The 17,934-nt window shown below is 67.5% G+C and overlaps 4 protein-coding genes across 6 annotated transcripts in view; 2 read left to right on the forward strand and 2 right to left on the reverse strand.

Moving 5' to 3' along the window:
* Nucleotides 1-794: 794 nt before the first annotated feature.
* On the reverse strand, nucleotides 795-5,777 carry RGS11 (regulator of G protein signaling 11). Its single transcript, XM_086622106.1, has 17 exons — nucleotides 5,718-5,777; nucleotides 4,931-5,027; nucleotides 4,538-4,588; nucleotides 4,343-4,449; nucleotides 4,188-4,239; nucleotides 4,049-4,107; nucleotides 3,787-3,863; nucleotides 3,588-3,669; nucleotides 3,385-3,453; nucleotides 2,699-2,728; nucleotides 2,553-2,614; nucleotides 2,202-2,315; nucleotides 1,968-2,083; nucleotides 1,386-1,473; nucleotides 1,145-1,283; nucleotides 993-1,075; nucleotides 795-921 (listed from the first exon to the last, which is right to left on the reverse strand). The coding sequence occupies exons 1-17, from the start codon at nucleotides 5,775-5,777 to the stop codon at nucleotides 795-797; spliced, it is 1,413 nt and encodes a 470-aa protein (XP_086478232.1).
* A 917-nt stretch (nucleotides 5,778-6,694) lies between these two features.
* ARHGDIG (Rho GDP dissociation inhibitor gamma) lies at nucleotides 6,695-10,304 on the forward strand. The gene is made up of 6 exons (XM_086622294.1): nucleotides 6,695-6,767; nucleotides 7,953-8,138; nucleotides 9,099-9,182; nucleotides 9,262-9,338; nucleotides 9,951-10,014; nucleotides 10,105-10,304. The coding sequence occupies exons 1-6, from the start codon at nucleotides 6,695-6,697 to the stop codon at nucleotides 10,302-10,304; spliced, it is 684 nt and encodes a 227-aa protein (XP_086478420.1).
* A 589-nt stretch (nucleotides 10,305-10,893) lies between these two features.
* PDIA2 (protein disulfide isomerase family A member 2) lies at nucleotides 10,894-14,350 on the forward strand. Its single transcript, XM_086622223.1, has 11 exons — nucleotides 10,894-11,128; nucleotides 11,619-11,825; nucleotides 12,105-12,238; nucleotides 12,312-12,449; nucleotides 12,529-12,645; nucleotides 12,723-12,848; nucleotides 12,926-13,120; nucleotides 13,482-13,602; nucleotides 13,762-13,943; nucleotides 14,035-14,121; nucleotides 14,270-14,350. Exons 1-11 carry the CDS (start codon nucleotides 10,894-10,896, stop codon nucleotides 14,348-14,350), a joined length of 1,623 nt encoding a protein of 540 aa, XP_086478349.1.
* A 1,888-nt stretch (nucleotides 14,351-16,238) lies between these two features.
* The window catches only part of AXIN1 (axin 1), a 71,995-nt gene continuing 70,299 nt past the window's right edge, over nucleotides 16,239-17,934 (reverse strand). For 2 of the 3 annotated variants that reach the window (XM_086622057.1, XM_086622059.1), the window contains exons 9-10: nucleotides 17,557-17,727; nucleotides 16,239-16,730 (exon numbers count right to left, since the gene is read on the reverse strand). In XM_086622057.1, the coding sequence (XP_086478183.1) occupies nucleotides 16,604-16,730; nucleotides 17,557-17,727 (298 nt within the window). In that variant the 3' untranslated portion in view covers nucleotides 16,239-16,603. The remainder of the gene's footprint in view (nucleotides 16,731-17,556; nucleotides 17,728-17,934) is intronic. The other variant, XM_086622060.1, reaches the window with a different exon arrangement.

The raw sequence follows: 17,934 nt of genomic DNA on the forward strand, positions 1-17,934 counted from the left end.
GAGAATAATCCTGCCGTGAGATCCTCGGCCTCTGCTCAGATTAACGGGCCGTGGGCAGGGAGAGCAGCTCAGCTGCCAGCCCCGCGCCCTGCGTGCCGCTGCCAGCCCGCGGGGCCCTCACAGCCTGGCTTTGCTGACCCGTGGCACCCCTGGCCCCGCTCGAAAGGCCTTTCCATCCTCCCCGGGGAGGGGTACATGGGTGCAGCGATGGCAGCAGGGTGGCCGAGTGCCCTGAGCGCCAGCTCAGCCATGCCAGGAGGGCAGCTGGGGCTGCCAATGGGGCCTGAGTTTGCCCCTCAGATCAAGCAGAGCCATGGCTGCGTGGGGCGGGGGGGAGCTGGTCCCCCCCAACCTGGGGTCTGCACGCTCGCTGGGTGCTGCAGGCAGGGGAGGGGGTCGCTGCCAGCCCTGGGATGGGACAGGACACGATCCAGCCCGGAGGGGTGGCCGCTACCATGTGCACCCCCCCACCCTGCAGCCCCCTCCCCGAGAGCCACAGGAGCCACAGCATTTCCCCATGGGGGCTTTATTGTCTTGTGCCCAGGGTGGGGGACAGGAGGAGGGGGTGACCCCACACCAGGCTGGCTGGGTGTGGGGTCCCTGAGGGAGAGGAGGGTGTGGGGATGTGAGTGGGGGCTGCGACGGGGCCAGCATGGCCCTGGGGTAGGGGGGTTTACGGGGTGGGGGGCATATGGCTTCTCTCCTTCAATGCTACTGCCGGCAGGGTCCTGCGGCGGGGCTGGGGGTTGCTGGGTGGGGGGATGTGGAATGGCATCGGCGGGTAGCTGGGGCCCTCAGCTCTCCTCCTCAGGGACGGGGGCAGCCGAGGGGGCCCTGCTCTTCTCCTCGGGATCACCCGCGGGCAGGAGCAGGGCCGGGCTGGGGCTGGAGTGCCGCTGCTTGCGCATGAAGGGGAAGACCCTGCGGGCAGAGAGGGGTCAGAGCCGGCGGGGACCACCCCAGCGCCCCGGGGGATTGGCCCCTGCCCTCACCGCTTCTTGGTCTCCAGCGGGATGACGGCCTCGGCCAGGAGGTTCTTGTAGAGCTCCGACTTGAGGAACCGCGGGTAGGAGTCCTGGGCGAGCAGAGGCGTCGAGCTCCTGCCCAGCCCTGCCCTGCCCTGCCCAGCCCTGCCTTCACCCACCTTCTTCATCAGCATGTAGATGTGCATCTGGGCGTCATCCATCACGTAGCGGTGGGGCGTCTTGATGCCCTCCAGTGTCCGCTCCATCGTCTTGCTGTCGATGTTCACCCAGCGCGTGGCCCCGGGAGCCAGGAACTGCCTGGGGAGTCACAGCCAGTGGCGAGCACCCGGCCCCCCCCCCAGCAGGACATAGCACCCCCAAACCCCGACCCCCCCAAACCCTCGCCCCACTGGCACTCACTGGTAGATGGAGTCCACGATCTCAGGGATGCGGGACTGCTCCCCATAGCGCAGCTCCTCACACGCCTCCCAGAAGCTCAGGTTCTCGGCTGGGGAGGGGGATGCAGAGTTGGGGACAGGGACGTGGTGCTGGGCACCCCCAAAGGCCATCATGGCTGGGCACATGGCCCAGCAACCCTCCCTGGGATGGAGCCAGCTGGTGTGACATGGGACAATGGGTCCAGGGATGCTGGGACAGGTTAGTCAGGGGGATGTGGGGATGTGGGGGTGGGTTTGGGGTGCCAGGATGAGGAGGAGAGTTGAGGGTTGCCAGGACAGGGCAATGGATTGGGTTGGTGGTGTCAGGATGGGACAGGGGATTAGGCGGTACTGGGGCATGGTTGTGGGTCTAGGAGTGCTGGGATGGGGTGGTGGGTCTGGGGGCGCTGAGATGGGGCAGTGGGTTTGGAGGTGCTGGGATGGGGTGGTGGGTCTGGGGGCGCTGAGATGGGGCAGTGGGTTTGGAGGTGCTGGGGTGGGGTGGTGGGTCTGAGGTGCTGGGACGTAGCAGTGGGTTTGGGAGTGCGGGGCGGGGGCTGCTCACCGCTGAACTCCTTCTTGAGGAAGTCAAGGAGCTGTGCCCGGCCCAGGGGGTCCATGAGGAGCTCACTAAAGTTGAAACCCCAGCGCTCCACGCGCAGCTTCGTGGGGGCCGGCACCCTGCGGGTGACAGCGGCGTTGGAGCTGGCAGTGGGCACCCCGGGCTGCCTGCATGACCCCGCACCCCATCCTGTGAGTATTGAGCGGGGGGGCTGGCAGCCCCCACCTGGGCGCTTACGTGGGGGCATTCATGGCCCAGTACGTGGTGTCGTCTGTGATCCAGGGGTTGCTAGGCAGGCAGCCAGACATGATGGGGTCGTGGGGCACGTACTGCTCGTTGAACTTGATGTACCTGCCAGGAGTGGCAGCTGGAGGCAGCCAGGTCCACCGTCCCACTGCTGCCACCAGCCCCGGCCACAGCGGGGACATGCTTGGGCTGTGCCATGACCATGAAGCCTTGGCTCCACTCCCCACCAAGGGTGCTGGCAGCACAGGTGTCATGGTGCCAGCAGCCAGTGCAGGAAGGCGCGTGCCCCTGTCACCCCAGTGGGGACCCTGCCAGCAGCTGCGGTAGCCACCGGCGACTCACCCTTCGAGGCAGATGGAGGACTTCACCCTGGTCCTGGCCATGGCCTTCCTGCAGTACTCGATCTGGGGTTCGCCACCAGGGAGACATCAGGGGCGCCCAGCAGCCCGCGTTGCCCATGAGCCACCCCCGCCCCTTGCCCCGCTCACCTCCCGCTTGTAGTAATCCATGTTCTTGGTCTGCAAGAGACAAGCAGGGCCAAGTGAGGGCACGGTGGGGCTGGGACATCATGCCCTCCCATCACCACCCTGGGCAAGGACTCAGGCATCCAGCCCCATTCCCCTCCCCAGCACCCCACAGCCCATCCCCGTGGCCTCCAGCCTCATCCCCACATCCCTCCTGGCTCACCTGGCACAGCCCATGGGGTGAACCCCGACACCCACTCCCCGCCCCAGCGTGGCACCAGCCCTGGGTTAGTGACACTTACGTGGGCAGAGGACATGGCACACGGTGCAGAGAAGAGAAAGCGGGTGGTTAGTTGGGGGGGCTGGGGCAGCGTTAGTGGGGCCATGACACCAGGGAGGGCCCAGCGGTGGCTGTGGGCACCCCGGCGTGCCAGGGCTCCTGCCAGCGCAGCCACCCTGCAGGGACTGGGGTGGTGGCACAGAGGGGTGGTGGGTGCACGGGCAAACACACGGACCCCCCTGGCTCAGCCAGGACGGAGGGACAGGCTGGACACACCAATGTTAGCAGAACTGGGCCACCCCCCATATATGGGCACAGCCTGGAGGGTGACGGCCAGGCACCCACCGGGGCAGCTCAGCACCCTGGCACATGTGGGTGGCTGCGCCCTGTGCCCGCCGGCAGCCCTGGAGGTCCCTGACCCCCCACTCACCAGCTGGACGCGGGTGGTGTGGCAGTTCCTGCGCTCAGGGCCCTGCTCCAGCACATTGGGGGCTCCCGGCTGCAATGAGAGCATTGTGCCAGGGGCTGGTGGGACCCCCAGAACCCCCCAGCCCCACTCACTGGGTCCTCCCTGCCTGCCCAGGGCTGCACCTGCCAGCCCAGCCCCCCTCATGCCCCCCAGCTCATCCTCACCGGGGGCCGGTTGACGAGCCAGTACGCCTGCTCCTGGCAGTCAATGACGATGCGGTCGCCCTTCCGCCGCTGCTTGGCCGCCCTGCCCATGCAAAGGCAGCAGGAAGGCACTGGCACCCTGCCTGCCCTGGCACCCAAGGGTGCTCGGTCCCCGGCAGCTCCCCAGGGTGCGGCAGTGCCATGCCGTGCCCGCACTCACCGGAGCTGCTCCCTCGCCTGCATCACCACGAAGTCCCACGTGTGGTTGATGCGCTTGTGCAGGAGGTTGTAGTTGTCCTGGGGAGTGGCAGCGTCGTCGTCACCCGCGTGGGCATGGCACGACCCCTGTCCCCTCGCCTGGCTCCGGGTCCCTTTGCCACGCCAGCAAAGGCAGAGCCAGGGCTGCCCCATGCCTGAGCCCACGCTCCTGGGTGAGCTGAGACCCCCCAGCTCATAGCAGGTGTGAGGAGGGCACCACTCACCTTCTCGTGCTCAATCAGCTCACCCTGCTTGCGGATGTTCTTCTTGGCCAGGTAAATGGCTGCAAGAGGAGCGGTGGCACCTCAGGGGGCCTGGCAGGGGCTGCAGCCCATGCTGGTGCCGCAGCGCAGTGGCACCTACCATAGTCCAGCTCGGTGGCCGGCCACTTGGTGCTGGTCCAGAAATAGGGGGTCTAGGAGGGGGGCAGAGGCTGAGGTGCACGCCATGGGGTGCCACGGTGAGCTGGGGCGGGCGCCGAGCCTGCGGCAGCACCGGTGCTGCTGGCGGGGCCATACCTGGAAGCGGTAGGGCGACTCGTCTGCCCGCAGCACCAGGCTGCGGGGGTCTTTGAGGGGGTAGATGTAGCCGTGCTTCACGATGAGGTTGCCGAGATGCAGTGACTCTGGGGGGGAGCAGGAGCGGGAGCTGCACGGGGGCTCAGCAGCCCTGGTTGCCCCCATGGTGCCGGCTGCCCGCCGCGGGGCACTCACCCTCCTCGGAGATGCCGTACTTCTGGATGAGCCACTCCACGATGTCATTACCTGGGGATTGAGGCGGTGTTGGTGGGGCACGAGGGGGTCCCCCAGACCGGGCACAGCGAGGTTCCTGGGCTGGGGCACCCCAGCACGGTGGGTGCCGAGGGGGTCATGCAGGGTAACGAGGGCCCTGCCAAGGACGTGCTGGGCCACCCGCCCTGGCAAGTGCCCGCCCAGCTCAGCCAGTGCATAATTGGTCCCAGCTGCAGTGCTGAGCACCCACGGGTGCGGGAGGCGAGAAGCACGGGGTGTCACAGGGCTGGGTGCAGTGCCGGGGCCACCCGGGGAGCACCCACATGTGTCCCCCAACCCATGCACCTCACAGGGCACCCCTCCGCGGGGACCCACCTGTCATGGCGTGGGGGATGACAGTGATGAGCAGGCGCTGGTTCCTCATCTTGATGCCCATGTCGGGGTCCTGCATGCTGACGATCATCCGCTCCATCTGCCGGGCAAGTGCCCGACGCGCTCAGCCCCCCCCGGCCGGGGGCACCGGACCTGGGCACATCCTGCCTCCCACCCCCCGCAGCACCCTGCGCCCGGCCCGGGGACAGCCTGGCACTCCGCAGCCGGACCCGGGGCACCGGGCGAGCGTGCGATACCTCCGGGCATCCCTTGGCTGGGGAGCCCCGGTTTTGCGGAGCTCTGCCGGGGCTGTGGCAGCACCCCGGGCCAGGGCACAGAGGCTGAGCACGTAGCTCCAGGGCGCTGCCCGTGGGTGTCCCCGGGTGGGGCGGTGCCCCGTGGCGGTGCCGGGGCCAGGGTGATGCCCGCTGTCCCGCAGTACACGGGGTGGTGCTGGTACCCGGTCACTGGCGATCCTGACGCCCGTGCCGCCGGCTGTGCCCGGTCCCCGATGCCCGCGTTAGCCAGTGCGGTGTCGGTGCCCGGTCCCCGGGCGCTCAGTCCCCACGGTGCCGGTTCCTGGTCCCCAGTCCCAGCGCCCGGTCCCCTCGGCACCAGGTCCCCACGGTCCCAGCGCCCGGTCCCCTCGGTACCCGGTCCCCAAGGTGCCAGTGCCCGGTCCCCGTGGTGCCCACCGCCCGTGCCGCCTGCGGTGCCCGTTGCGATGCCGGCTGCTGATTGCCCGGTCCCGGCGCGGTGCCCGCTCTCCGCGGGGCCGGTGCCGGCTCACCTTGCGCAGACAGGGCATCTGGAGGCGGGGGTGCCGGCCGCGGGGGCCGCCGATGGTCATCGCGGGTGCGCGCCCCGCGCCGCGCCGCTCCGCCGGGCCCCGCCCCGGCCCCGCCTGACCACGCCCTCGACCACGCCCCGCCCCTCCCGCCCGACCCCGCGCGGCCCCCCCCGTCCCGGGTGCGGGGCGCCCCGACGGGCACCCCGGCGCGCCGCGCCCCCGAGCCCCGGTCCCGGTACCAGCCCCCGTCCTGCCCACGGGCCCCGCGCACCGGCCCGCTGGGGCCCGGCTTCCCCCCGCACCCCGCGCCGTCCGGGGCCGCGGCTGTGCCGGCCGGGGCGGGGGAGCGCGGGGCTGGCCCCGGGACCCCGGGGGGTGCCCTGGCTGACCCGGTGGGCTGGCGGAGGGGCCGACACGGTGGCTGGTGGAACGGTTGTGCGGGCAGGGTGTGGGCAGGGCGCCCGCAATACGGGCAGGGTACGGGCAGGTCGCAGGCGACGTACGCAGGGTATATGCGGGGTGCGGGCAGGGTGCGGGCAGTGCGAGGTGAAGCGCGGGCAGGGTGCGGGGGCTGTGGGCAAGGAGCGGGCAGGGTGCGGGCGGTGCGGAGCGGGCGCTTGCCGGGTGCGGGCGCTGCGCGGGCGCGCACGGCGGATGAGCTCACTGCAGTCTCGCCGCCCATGAGCGGCGGGGCTGGAGCCGCCCGGCGCCGAGGGGCGGGGGCGGGCGGGGGCGGGCAGCGGAGCCGCCGCGTCTGCGGGAGCCGCCGCCGCCGCCCCGCCGGGCCGCGCCGGGCAGCGCAGCGGGGAGCAACAGCGGAGCAGCCGGCACCGCCGAGCGCGGCGGCGGCGGCAGCGGGCGGGAGGAGCGCGGCCGCGGGCCCCGGCGGCAGCCGCCGACACCGGCGAGAGCCGCGCCCCGGGCCCCGGCAGCGGCCGCCCCGCCCGGCCCCGGGGGGCGCCGGGCCCGGCCCGGCCATGCTCGGCCTGGACGTGTGCGAGGCCGGCGGGCAGCTGCTGGAGCTGCTCTGGCTGGCGCTGTGCTACCGAGGTGAGCGGCGGCGGCGGCCCGGGGCGGCGCGGCCCCCGCAGCGGGTGCCCCGGGGGTGGGCATCGCCTGGGGGCGGGGGGGGGGTGTGGGAGGGTGGGCGTCGCCCCGCAGGGAGCGTCGTCCCGGTTCCCCAACAGGTGAGCGCGGCTCCGGGCACCGGGTGCGTTCCGGAGCGAGCGGCACCCCGGGACCGGGGGGACCGGAGCATCCTCGCAGGGGCGGGGAGGATCGCCCAGCCGCCCCCCGCCACCCCGGCCTGTGGCACCGGGCGCGCTCCGCCCTGTCCTGCCGCCCGGGCGGGGCGGGCGAGCCCCCGGGGGGAGCGTGCCCGGGCTGGGGGCCAGCGGGGCCGGGTGCCGCACGCCGCCGTGACGGCCGGGTCCCCGGGGTGCGGGGCCCCGGCCTCTGCTGGAGGCCCAGAGGTGCAGCGGGTCCGTCGCTCTGCACCCCGGTCGCAGCCGCCGCCGCCCCGGGCACCTGCACAGCTGGTCCCGCGGCCCCCGGGGCTGAGCGCGGTGGTCCCCAGCCCCGGGCTGTGCCCCCCCTGCTTGCCCCCGGGGACGAGGTCTCCAGGGATGGGGGCACACAGTGTTTGTGGTCAGAAGGTGACAGGTGGGGGGTGATGCAGTGGGCAGGGCAGAGTCAGGGGCTGTGGGGACATCAGCCACCCTCAGCATCCCGCCTCGAGGAACGCCTTTGCCTGCATCCTCCTCCCCACCCGCCTCAGCCTGGCACCCACTGGAGCCACCGTCTGCCTCATGGCTGTTTCGGTTTGTGTTTGGGGTGGAGGACGGGACTGGTGGGGGCTGTGGGGTGGTGACAAGGACCTCACTGGGTGACGGGGTGCGTGTGGGCCACTGTGGGCTGCAACAAACACCCCCACCGGCCTGTGGGCACCATGTAGGCACCAACTCGTCTCACTCCATGACCGTGGGGAAACACAGCCAGTGGCAACGCCTCGGGTCTCAGCTGTGTCACTGGGCCCTGGCACTACAGAGCCTGGTGGCATCCCCACGGCCCTGAGCTAGGGCACAGCTGAGCTGCCCCGCGGGGGTGGCCCGCATCCATCCATAGCATGTCCCAGCTCAGCCACCCCCTGCCCACCAGTGCCCATGTGTCGCAGGGCAGGGTTGTCCCCTGGGGTGTCCCCAGGGTGACGGGACTGCCACTGCCTGTCCCCCGCAGACATCATGGCTGACAAGGAGGGGGTGACGCTGTCACTGGAGGAGGAGGAGGAGGATGCCGACATGGCCCTGGCGTACAAGACGCCGGAGAAGAAGAGCCTGCGGGAGATCCAGGAGCTGGACCCGGGGGACGAGAGCCTGCGGAAGTACAAGCAGGCGCTGCTGGGTGCCATCCCCGCCACTGTGGGTAAGGCTGGGGGCTGACTGCTGCGGCTGGGCACCCTGGCACCTCGGCACCCCAGCCACGTGATGCGGCCTCAGCGGGTTCAGGGAGCTCAGGCGTCCCCAGCACCTGTGGGCCATCCCCAGCAGGGAGGGCACATCCTGCCTGGCATCACCCCTGGGTGCTGACTGTGCCCCCCGCCTGCGCGGAGACCCCGGCATCCCCCTGCTGACACCGTGATGGCTGCCCGGGGACCCCGGTTGCCTTGGTTACGGGATCACCACCGCAGTTTCCATAGGAACGGTTACAGGGGACCGGGAAATTCATTGGGATGACAGAGCGGGAGCAAGCAGCCGCGGGAGCCTGGGGTGACACGGCTGTGGGTGCCCTCCGCTCCCCATGTCACCCACAGCAGCCACCCTGCCCTGGTGCTGCCCTGGGTGTCTGCGGGACCTGGGCCAGGCTGGGGTGCTCTGCGCGCCCAGCACCCCAGTGTGCTGGCTGAGGGTGCATGGCACCTGGGGGAGTGGGTGAGGTGGGTGAAAATCAGCGTGGTGCATGATGGTGTGTGCGCGGGCTGATGGGGTGCAAGTGGGCGGAGAGGGTGCGAGCTGCTGATGGGGTGCAGGTTGGACTCTTGAGGTGCAATGGGGCCGGCGCCCGCCTCGAGGGATGCCTTTGCCTGCATCCTCCTCCCCACCTGCCTTGGCCTGCTCCTGAGCCAGGGAACATCATGCCCCGGGACGTACCCATCACTGGGCCCTTTGGAACGTGGTCTTACCGCAACGATGTCGATGCCAAAGTTGGGGCTGGCCTGAGATGCCCCTGGTCTCCTGCGCCCTGCCTGGGCTGCCTGGCACTCGCTGGCTTCTAACACCCCCACCATGGGCACTGTGGCCCTCTGTGCTGTTCCAGGGCCCAGGTGCTGTGGCACTGGGCTGGGTACAGGGGGGGTGAGGTCTGTGTCCTGCTGCTTGTCCCTAGATGCCAGCGTGCCCAACGTGCAGGTGACGAGGCTCACCCTGATGTGCGAGCAGGCACCAGGGCCCATCACCATGGACTTGACAGGTGAGTGGTGGGGGCACCCATGGGAGGAGGAGGAGGTGGAGGAAGGGATGCCAGGCTCATGGGCCATCTTCCCACGCAGGAGACCTGGAGATGCTGCGGGGCCGGGCCTTTGTACTGAAGGAGGGGGTGGACTACAGGGTGAAGGTGTCCTTCAAGGTGAGGTGATGCATGGTGCCCTGCACCCACCAGCTGGACACAGCCCTGCTACCCTCACACCCGGGGTCTCGGCTCCCCAGGGGTCCCTTTCCCCGTGTGTCCCTGCCCCACGGGGTCCCACCTGCCACCTGTGGGTTCCCTGCTGCCCCAGCATCCGTGCCACCTGGGATCCCTTTTGCCCTGGGACCTCTGCCCCTCACCCTCAGGGTACTCTCTGGTGGTCTCTACCCACCTGGGGATCCCTGCCCTCCTGGGAATCTTTGCTGCCCCCTGTATCACTGACACCCAGGGTCTCTGCCACCCCAGGGTCCTTACCCTGCTTAGGGGTCTGTGCCACCCCTGAGTCCCTGCCCCTCTCAGTGGTTCCAGCCACACTGGGACCTGCCTTTCCTGGGGGTCCCTGCCCCTCTTGGGGGGGGGGGTCCCTGCCCCTCTTGGGGGTCCCTGCCACCCTTGATTCTGCTCAGTTCCCAATCCTGCCCAAGAAGCTGGATCTTGGAGGGGTGTTCAGGATGGGGCTTTAGACATGGGTGCCTGCCAAGGCCAGGGGTCCCCAGGGCAGGGGGCACCAAGCCGGGCAGCACCCATGGTGGCCCTGCCCTCTGCCTGCAGGTGAACAGGGAGATCGTCTGCGGGCTGCGGTGCCTGCACCTCACCTACCGCCGCGGCCGGCCCGGTGAGTGGCATCGGGGGCCAGGGGTGGTGTGGGGGTACCATGGTGCCCCAGCCCCGCTCACCCGTCCTCCCCTCTCCCCTTCTTGCCCAGTGGACCGCGACGTCTTCATGGTGGGCAGCTACGCGCCGCGGGCCGAGGAGTATGAGGTGGTGACGCCGGCGGAGGAGGCACCGCATGGCTGGCTGGCACGGGGCTCCTACCGCGTCCGCTCCCTCGTCACCGATGATGACAAGATGGAGCATCTCTCCTGGGAGTGGGGCCTCTGCATAAAGAAGGCCTGGGAGGACTGATTCCCCCTGCACCCCAGTTCCCACCCCACCAGCTCGGGGACGCAGTGCCTGCCATCCCGGGGGACACCTCACCGGCCCCGCCGCGCTCGCCCCGGGCGTGTGAAGGGTTGGGGGAGGGGGCGGGGGGTCCCTTAGCGAGCGGGTGCCCACAGTCGTGGTCTTCGCAACCAAAGTTATTTTTAATTGCTGTTTTTTTTTAAATACTGACGCCCGCCTGGTCCCCGCAGGGTCCCCATCGCCAGGGCCATGACCGTGACCCTGCCGCGGCGGCACCGTGCCTGGCTGTGCGCCCAGTCGCAGGCTGTGCCCTTCCATCACCATTAAACCCTACAGACTGGTCTCTTACTGGTGTGTCCATGTCCCAATGGCTTCAGCCTGTTCCCCCCGTCCCGGTGCCGCTGGCAGGGCCAGATCCCGCTGTGCCGACTGGCGGCTGGAAAACGGCCACCTGGTCCCGCTGCCTTATCGGTGGGGCTGAGCAGCCAGTAGCAGAGGGCCACGAGCCCCAGGGGACTGGCACCACCTGCCCTGGCCACCTTATCTGTGTCTTTTCCCACCGGGTGACGGCTTTGGTGACGGTGGCAGCACCATGCGAGGCTGCAGCGCCCGGCTGGTTTGGCTGCTGGTGCTGTCGCTGGCCTGGCTGGGCGCGGCGTTGGGGGGCGAGGAGGAGGAGGATGGGGTGGTGGTGGCAGAGGAAGAGGAGCAGGAGGATGCTGACATGCTCTTGGATGAGCTCCTGGAGGAGGACGGCGTCCTGGTGCTCCAAGAGCACAACTTTGCCCGTGCCCTGAGCGAGCACCGGCTGCTGCTGGTGGAGTTCTGTGAGTGTGTTCCCCACCCCGCCATGGGCAGGGGTGTGGGCAGGCGGGCGGGCAGGGATGCAGGTAGGGGGGACAGGCAGGGGCGCGGGCAGAGGTGTACGTGGGGATGGGAGTGCACTGGGGCAGGGGGACAGGCCAGGGGCGTGGGTGGGGGTGTGGGCAGAGGCAGGGGTACGGGCAGGGACATGGGTGCAGGATGGGTCTTGGGGTGGGTGGAAATGGGACAGAGACACGGGACAGGCAGGGGTAAGGCGGTGTCTCGGAGGGGCAGGGAAGGGACATGGTGCAGGGACACAGGCAGAGGTGTGGTGTGGGGAGGCATAGCAGGGCAGGGATGCACGGCGGATGTGTGGGACATGGCACGGGGCCGGGGGCAGGCACTGGATCCCTGCAGGCTTGTGCAGCCATTACGTGCCCCAGTCCCCTGCCAAGCCCACCCTGGGGACACCCCAGAGCTGTCCCTGCCACCGACGCTGTCCCCTGCCTGCAGACGCGCCGTGGTGCGGGCACTGCCAGCGGTTGGCCCCTGCCTTCGCCCAGGCGGCCGCCGTGCTGAGGAACGAGTCCAGCCCGGTGCGGCTGGGCAAGGTGGATGCCACGGCGCAGGTGGCCCTGGCTGGCGAGTTCGCCATCACCTCCTACCCCACACTCAAGCTCTTCCGCAATGGCAACCGCACCCACCCCGTCGCCTACACCGGTAGGACCGTGGCAGCGCGTGGCGGCTGTGGCGCCCATCATGGGGGGCACTGTGTCATGGGGGCACTGTGTCCGGTGCCAGGGTGCGCCGCGGTGCAAGGATGGGTGGCAGGGGGTGCCGCTGAGAGGAGTGGCGATGGGCTGATGGGTTTTGCAGGGTGGTGATGGTACATGGGGTGGTGGTGGGCGGTGCCGGCAGGTGGGTGGCTGGGATCGATGGCACGGGGAGGGGTGGCAGCCTGGCAAGGGGTGACGGTGGGAGCTGTGCTCCGTGTGGCAGGCCGCATGGACGCCGACGGCATCGTGCACTGGATGCGGCGTCGGGTCGGCCCCAGCGCCACGCTACTGCGGGACACCGCCACGGCTGCCACCTTCGTTGGCTCCCAGGACTTGGTGGTCGTCGGCTTCTTCAAGGTGGGCTGGGGCGGGTGGGGGCTGGAGCCGGGCCCTGGCGGTGGCCGTGGCCACTCATGGGGTGGCCCCGCAGGACCTGGGGAGCGAGGCAGCCCAAGCGTTCTATGAGGTGGCCGGCGAGGTGGTGGATGTGCCGTTCGGCGTGGCCGAGGCGGCTGAGCTCTTCCAGGAGTACGGGCTGTCGGCCGACACCGTCTGTCTCTTCAAGAAGGTGAGGGGGTGGCAGGGGCCGTCGGGGCCATCCTGGGTCCCCCTCACCTCCCAGCCCTCACCCATTCCTGCCCCGGCAGTTCGATGAGGGGCGGACAGACTTCCCCGTGGACCCGGCGCAGGGGCTGGATGTGACCGAGCTCACCCGGCTGCTCCGTGTCCACAGCCTGGAGCTGGTGATGGAGTTCACCAGCGAGGTACAGCCCGGCCGCGGTCCCATCCCCATCCCGCCAGGGCCACGGCCCCTCGCCCTCACCCTCCTCCTGCCCCTCAGACCTCCGACCAGATCTTTGGTGCCAAGATCCCCCACCACATGCTGCTATTCCTCAACAAGTCGTCATCGGCACAGCTGACGCTGCGGGACGGCTTTCGGGCAGCTGCTCGTGCCTTCCGGGGCAAGGTGAGGAGGTGCCATGGCGGGGGCACGGAGGGTGGCTATGGGGCACCCCGGCATCCATGCTGCCTGACCCCACTCAGGTGCTCTTCGTGGTGGTGGACGTGACCGGGCACGGCGCCAACGTCCTGTCCTTCTTCGGCCTGACGCCTGCTGACGCCCCCACCCTGCGCCTCATCAAGATGGAGAACAACCGCAAGTACCGGATGGACCAGGACACCTTCTCGGATGCTGCCATACACACCTTCATCCAGAAAGTGCTGGATGGCAAGGTGAAGGTGAGGGATGCGTCATCGTGCCAGTCAGCACCAAGGCTGCTTTCCTGTGGTGAGCAGTGGACTGTTAACTCTGAAGCCTAATGATGGCAGTTGTGCGGTGAACACCAGCCACCTGCTCACTGTGCTGCCAGGCCTGAGGATTTCGAAGGGGGGGTGTGTTTTGTGGGAAAAGAGGCAGGAGACGATTGCTGTGGAGACATACGCAGCTGGGACAGCAGCAGAGGGGCAGAGGTGGTCCAAAAGGCAGCACAGGAGCATCCTTTGCTGCAGCCTGGAGAGCCCTGGCCTGGTCCTGCACTGTGTCCCTTGGGACCCTGGCACCCCTCACCCTGGGCTGTGGCCATCCCGGCTGTCCCCGCAGCCCCACCTGCTGAGCGCGGAGCCCCCTGAGGACTGGGACATGCGGCCTGTTAAAGTCCTGGTGGGGAAGACCTTCGAGCAGGTGGCGTTCGACGAGACCAAGAACGTCTTTGTCAAATTCTGTAAGTGCCAGGGCCACCCGCCACCTTTCCTGAGCTCAGCCCCTGCCGCAACGATCCCCAGCCCCATTCCTGCCCTCTGCGCCTGGGGGACGCCGCACCCTGACGCCAGCAGAGCCCCAGTCCCCTGGCGTGTACCCCGGCATCGCGCCTGTCCCGCAGACGCGCCGTGGTGCTCCCACTGCCAGGCCATGGCGGCCGCCTGGGAGGAGCTGGGGGAGCGCTACAAGGACCACGAGGACATTGTCATCGCCGAGATGGATGCCACGGCCAACGAGCTGGAGAATGTCACCATCAACGGCTTCCCCACCCTGCACTACTTCCCCGCGGGGCCAGGCAGGAAGGTAGGTGGGGGTCCTGGTGGTGCCATCCCGGCTCTGCCGGCACCCAGGAGATTGGGGTCACTTCTCATCTCCCTTCTATTCATGGCTCCAGATGGTTGAGTACAAGAGCGCCCGAGATGTGGAGACCTTCTCTAAGTTCCTGGAAAACGGAGGGACGCTGCCCGAGGAGCCACCTGCGGTGAGTGAGGTCCCCCTACACCAGGGCCAAGGACCCACACCCACCCCGGGGCAGCTCCCAGCCCTCGCTGGGCAGGGGGACGGGTCCTGCGGGAGGGGGACGGGGACGGGGTGTGTGTCCACGTGTGTCTCACTGCTGCCTTCTCCAGGTGCCTCAGTCCCCTGAGAACAGCACAGACGAGGAGGAGCTGAGTCCGCTCACGGCAGCTGAAACCCGGGATGAGCTCTGAGCCCCCCAGGATGAGCTCTGAGCCCCCCAGGATGAGCTGTGAGCCCCTGGATGAGCTGTAATCCCCAGGGATGAACTGTGAGCCACGTCCCGCTCGGGCTCGTGCTATAAATGACCTGGAAAGGACGCGGGCTTTGCTCTGTGTCTGCGGCTCCCCGCCACGTCTTGGGGAGCACCCTGTGTCAGCAGGGTGCGATGGGCAGAGCCTCCCCACCAGCTGCAGCCAGGGAGCGTTGCGGAGGGGTCTCTGCCTCCCCAGGGGTGCTGAGCCAGCACGGCCCCACGTGTGCCAGGGTGCTTGTCCTGGCAGCTGCCATTACCCCTGCTCCCAGCCCCTGGGCGATTCCCCCGGGGGTAACACCTCAATCCCCCGGGGCCGGGACCTGCCGGGCCACCCCTCGAGTAAGCCCACAGCCAGCCCAGCCCCTCCATGTGCCGGAGTGAGGCCCTTCTCCTGCCCTGCCCCGTCCTGTGGCCAGCCCAGCCGGTGGCTGAGGACCCGGGCATCTGCTCCGGAGGGAAGGAAGAACGCAGCAGGCGGTGGGACGTGGGGTTTTATTTCATTTTATCCAAGTACCTTTGAAAAGATCATTGTACAAGTCAGCACATGAGAACGCAGAGGAGATGTCGCCGGGGCCGCGCGGCCGCTGTACATATTTACAGGGGACCCCCTGAGACAAAAAAAAAAAAAAAGGGGGGGAGACAGAAATCCCGGGCACGTTAACAACCTCACCAGATACAACACCATCAGAACTTAAAAAAAAGGGAGGAAAAATGCTCATAACGCTGTTCCCGGGCTGAAAACTGGCGGATTTTGCTGGACTTCACGTAGCGTACAGGCAAGTCCCAGCCCCGTGGTTTGAAGGCACTCGGTGACATATACAAGAGGCTGAGTTGTGTCCGGGCACGGTGCCACGGGGTCCCCGGCGGCTCCAACGTGTCGCCTTGGCTGAGAGCAGCACCGGGCACGGTGAGCGCCGACGTGGAGGTCCCCCGGCTTCGGGGGCCACCCCGGTTTCTGCGGCGGGTGAGGGCTGGTCTCCCAAGGAGCCGGTGCAGAGCTGCCAGGGCAGGGCCGGACCCTGGCAGAGTAGGCGGAGGGCAGGGTGGGGAGGGCACCAGCACAGCCCCCAGCTTTCTTGCAGCTGAGTAAGCCTGGGAGACTTCCCAGGGCGCCGGCTGCCCAACTGGGTAACCAGCCCCACAAACTGGCACCAACAACCCCCGCCCTGCTCCTGGCAGTGGGTGCAGTGCCCTTTTGCTGCCTCCCCCGAGACACAGCAGCCGACAAAAGACGTTTTATGTCCTCAGATTTAGTGTCTCAGCAGTTCCCTGCCCTATTGCAGTGCTCCTAAAAAGAATCCCCTGGCCAAAGCCGGCGCCTGGCACCGGGAGCTTGGGCACACGGGTGCTGCCCCTCTGCAGAGCTGCAGCACCCTCCTGGGAGGGGAACCTTTTTCCATGGGCAGGAGAAGGGGGACATGTACATGGGGACAAGCGCACGGGCTGGGGGATGCCAGCGCCCAACCTGCCGCCCCGGCTCCGAGCTGCTCCTCGCACTGCAGGAAGCCCCCAGCCCTGAGAGCTGGCACCGACCCTTCTGTCCCGCGGAGATTTACTCGGTCGTAAGAAAGCTCAGGAGGAAAAAAAAAAACAACCATCCTACCATGTCCAGCAGCTGAGACTGCCAGGGAGGAGAGACACCCACTCGTTCCCAACGGCTCACGAATGTTCGGAGGCGAGCTGGGACCACAGCCCCTCCAGAGTGGGGCTGGCGGGGGGAGAGCGGCTCTGCCCCGGTGGCACTGCGGAGCTGGGGGCAGGGGCAGGGTGCCGTGAAAGCGAGGAGCAGACGGAGTCTGGCGGGTGGCTGTACACTTTGGGCGAGTTCTGCAGTACCTGTATGTTTTACATTTACATAAGAGCACTGTGACATTGGAAATATTTTCCTTTTATTACAATATATCAAAAATATGCAGCTTTAGTAAACAAGGTCATATTACACTTTCTAATGCACTGTACAATGCTACATTACACTTATAGTCGGTATGGAGGAGGAGCCCGGGCTCCCACTGGCAGGTTCATGGGGTGAAACGGCGCCCACCAGCAACCCGGAGCTCGCCCGGGGCCGTGCCGGAGCAGGCTGCTGCCCTCCGCCCGTGGCAGTGGCACCGCCAGCGTTCGCCCCAGGCCCTCTCCTCCGGTCCCAGAGTCTTTCACAGTCCTGTCCTCACGCCTCAGCAGCCCCTGGAGCTCAGTCGATCTTTTCCACCTTCCCGATGATCTTCTCTTCAAAGATGGGCAGGATGGTGTCATCCTCTCGCACCTCCTCAAAGACCACACCGCAGTCGAACTCGTCACTCACTTTCTTGAAGTAATACCTGGAAAAAACAGAAACATGGGGCAGAGAGGAAAAAAAAGTAGGTGAATGGTTGTGAGGGCACCACGGACCCCAAACCCGGTACAGCCCTTCCATGCTCCTGAGCTCGTGGTGCACGGGGAGCAGCTCCCCTGATGTGGAGGCAACTGAGGCCACACTTCTGGCCCTGCCCTCACACATTGAGCAAAAAAGGGTGGTCAGGATCCATGCTGGCACATTCAGGAGCTCCAGCCCTGAATTTGAGCCCAGTCACAGCTCTCTCAAAAGTGGCTGGAGGCACCTATGTTGGTGGAGCATATCTAGGCAGGCTTTCCCATGGCAGCAACTACTTAGAAGGGGGAACCTGGAGAGCTACAGGCCCCACACCAGGCTGCTCTGGGATTCCGGCAGGACCCAACCTCCACGTCCTCACTGGAGGAAACTTTGGGAGGAGTAGAAATAGCTCTGGAAATTGGAGGGTTTTCCACAGCATCATTGAGCACCGGCTGATGCTGCTCCTCACCAGCACAGGACTCTGCAGGGCAGCTCAGCAGCTTCTGCTGAAGGTGCAAACCACGATGCAGGACACTTCTGATACAAACCCCCATCTCCCTCGTCCCTGTAATCCACCTCTTCAACAGTCAAGGTGCCTTAGCCATGCTGCCACATGCCCACCACAGCATGCCCTGTGAGAGCCCTCCTGGAAGGCTCCAGGAGCCCCCCTGACCTACCTCCGCCACGCTCCTTCACCTTGGAGGGGGCAACACCGCTGCGTCTTGGCAGCGGCACCTGCCAGGGGTCAGGGACAGTGTGCTGGCACCATGGTGCAGGTGGGGAGCAGCCCTTACCTGTAGTTCCCTTTCTTGGTCAGCAGCTCCTTGAACTGTCCCAGTGTCACCACGCGCCCTTTGACGAGGGTGCGGTAAGGGATCGGCTCTCCGCAGAAGTAGTAAGCGACCACGATGTTCTCGCAGGGCTGGGACGCGCCGCTGCCTGGTCTCTTCTGGGGCTTCAACCTGCTGGGCAAAAATACAATGCTGAGTGTGAGCCCACCGGGCAGCGTGGGCAGGGCCGACAGCCCGGAGCTGCAGAGCCTGGACGCGGGTGCTGAATTAAGCCCCCCAGGAGCACCCTTTGCTCCAAAGGGTGGCAAGGCAGCCATCGTCCCCGAAACCTCAGGGACTTCCAATCCCCTGTGTTTTCCTGACTCTGGGGATGTTGGTCTG

The sequence above is a fragment of the Tauraco erythrolophus genome, chromosome 17 (assembly GCF_009769465.1).
Source record: "Tauraco erythrolophus isolate bTauEry1 chromosome 17, bTauEry1.pri, whole genome shotgun sequence".
Lineage (NCBI taxonomy): Eukaryota > Metazoa > Chordata > Aves > Musophagiformes > Musophagidae > Tauraco > Tauraco erythrolophus.

Coding starts and splice junctions, on each gene's coding strand:
- RGS11 (XM_086622106.1), bottom strand. CDS start 5,777: ATGACCATCGGCGGCCCCCGCGGCCGGCACCCCCGCCTCCAGATGCCC. Junction 4,589..4,930: donor CATCCCCCACGCCATGACAG/GTGGGTCCCCGC, acceptor CTCAATCCCCAG/GTAATGACATCGTGGAGTGG. Junction 1,284..1,385: donor ATCGTGGACTCCATCTACCA/GTGAGTGCCAGT, acceptor GTGACTCCCCAG/GCAGTTCCTGGCTCCCGGGG.
- ARHGDIG (XM_086622294.1), top strand. CDS start 6,695: ATGCTCGGCCTGGACGTGTGCGAGGCCGGCGGGCAGCTGCTGGAGCTG. Junction 9,183..9,261: donor CATCACCATGGACTTGACAG/GTGAGTGGTGGG, acceptor CTTCCCACGCAG/GAGACCTGGAGATGCTGCGG. Junction 10,015..10,104: donor CTACCGCCGCGGCCGGCCCG/GTGAGTGGCATC, acceptor CTTCTTGCCCAG/TGGACCGCGACGTCTTCATG.
- PDIA2 (XM_086622223.1), top strand. CDS start 10,894: ATGCGAGGCTGCAGCGCCCGGCTGGTTTGGCTGCTGGTGCTGTCGCTG. Junction 11,129..11,618: donor GCTGCTGCTGGTGGAGTTCT/GTGAGTGTGTTC, acceptor CCCTGCCTGCAG/ACGCGCCGTGGTGCGGGCAC. Junction 13,944..14,034: donor CCGCGGGGCCAGGCAGGAAG/GTAGGTGGGGGT, acceptor TCATGGCTCCAG/ATGGTTGAGTACAAGAGCGC.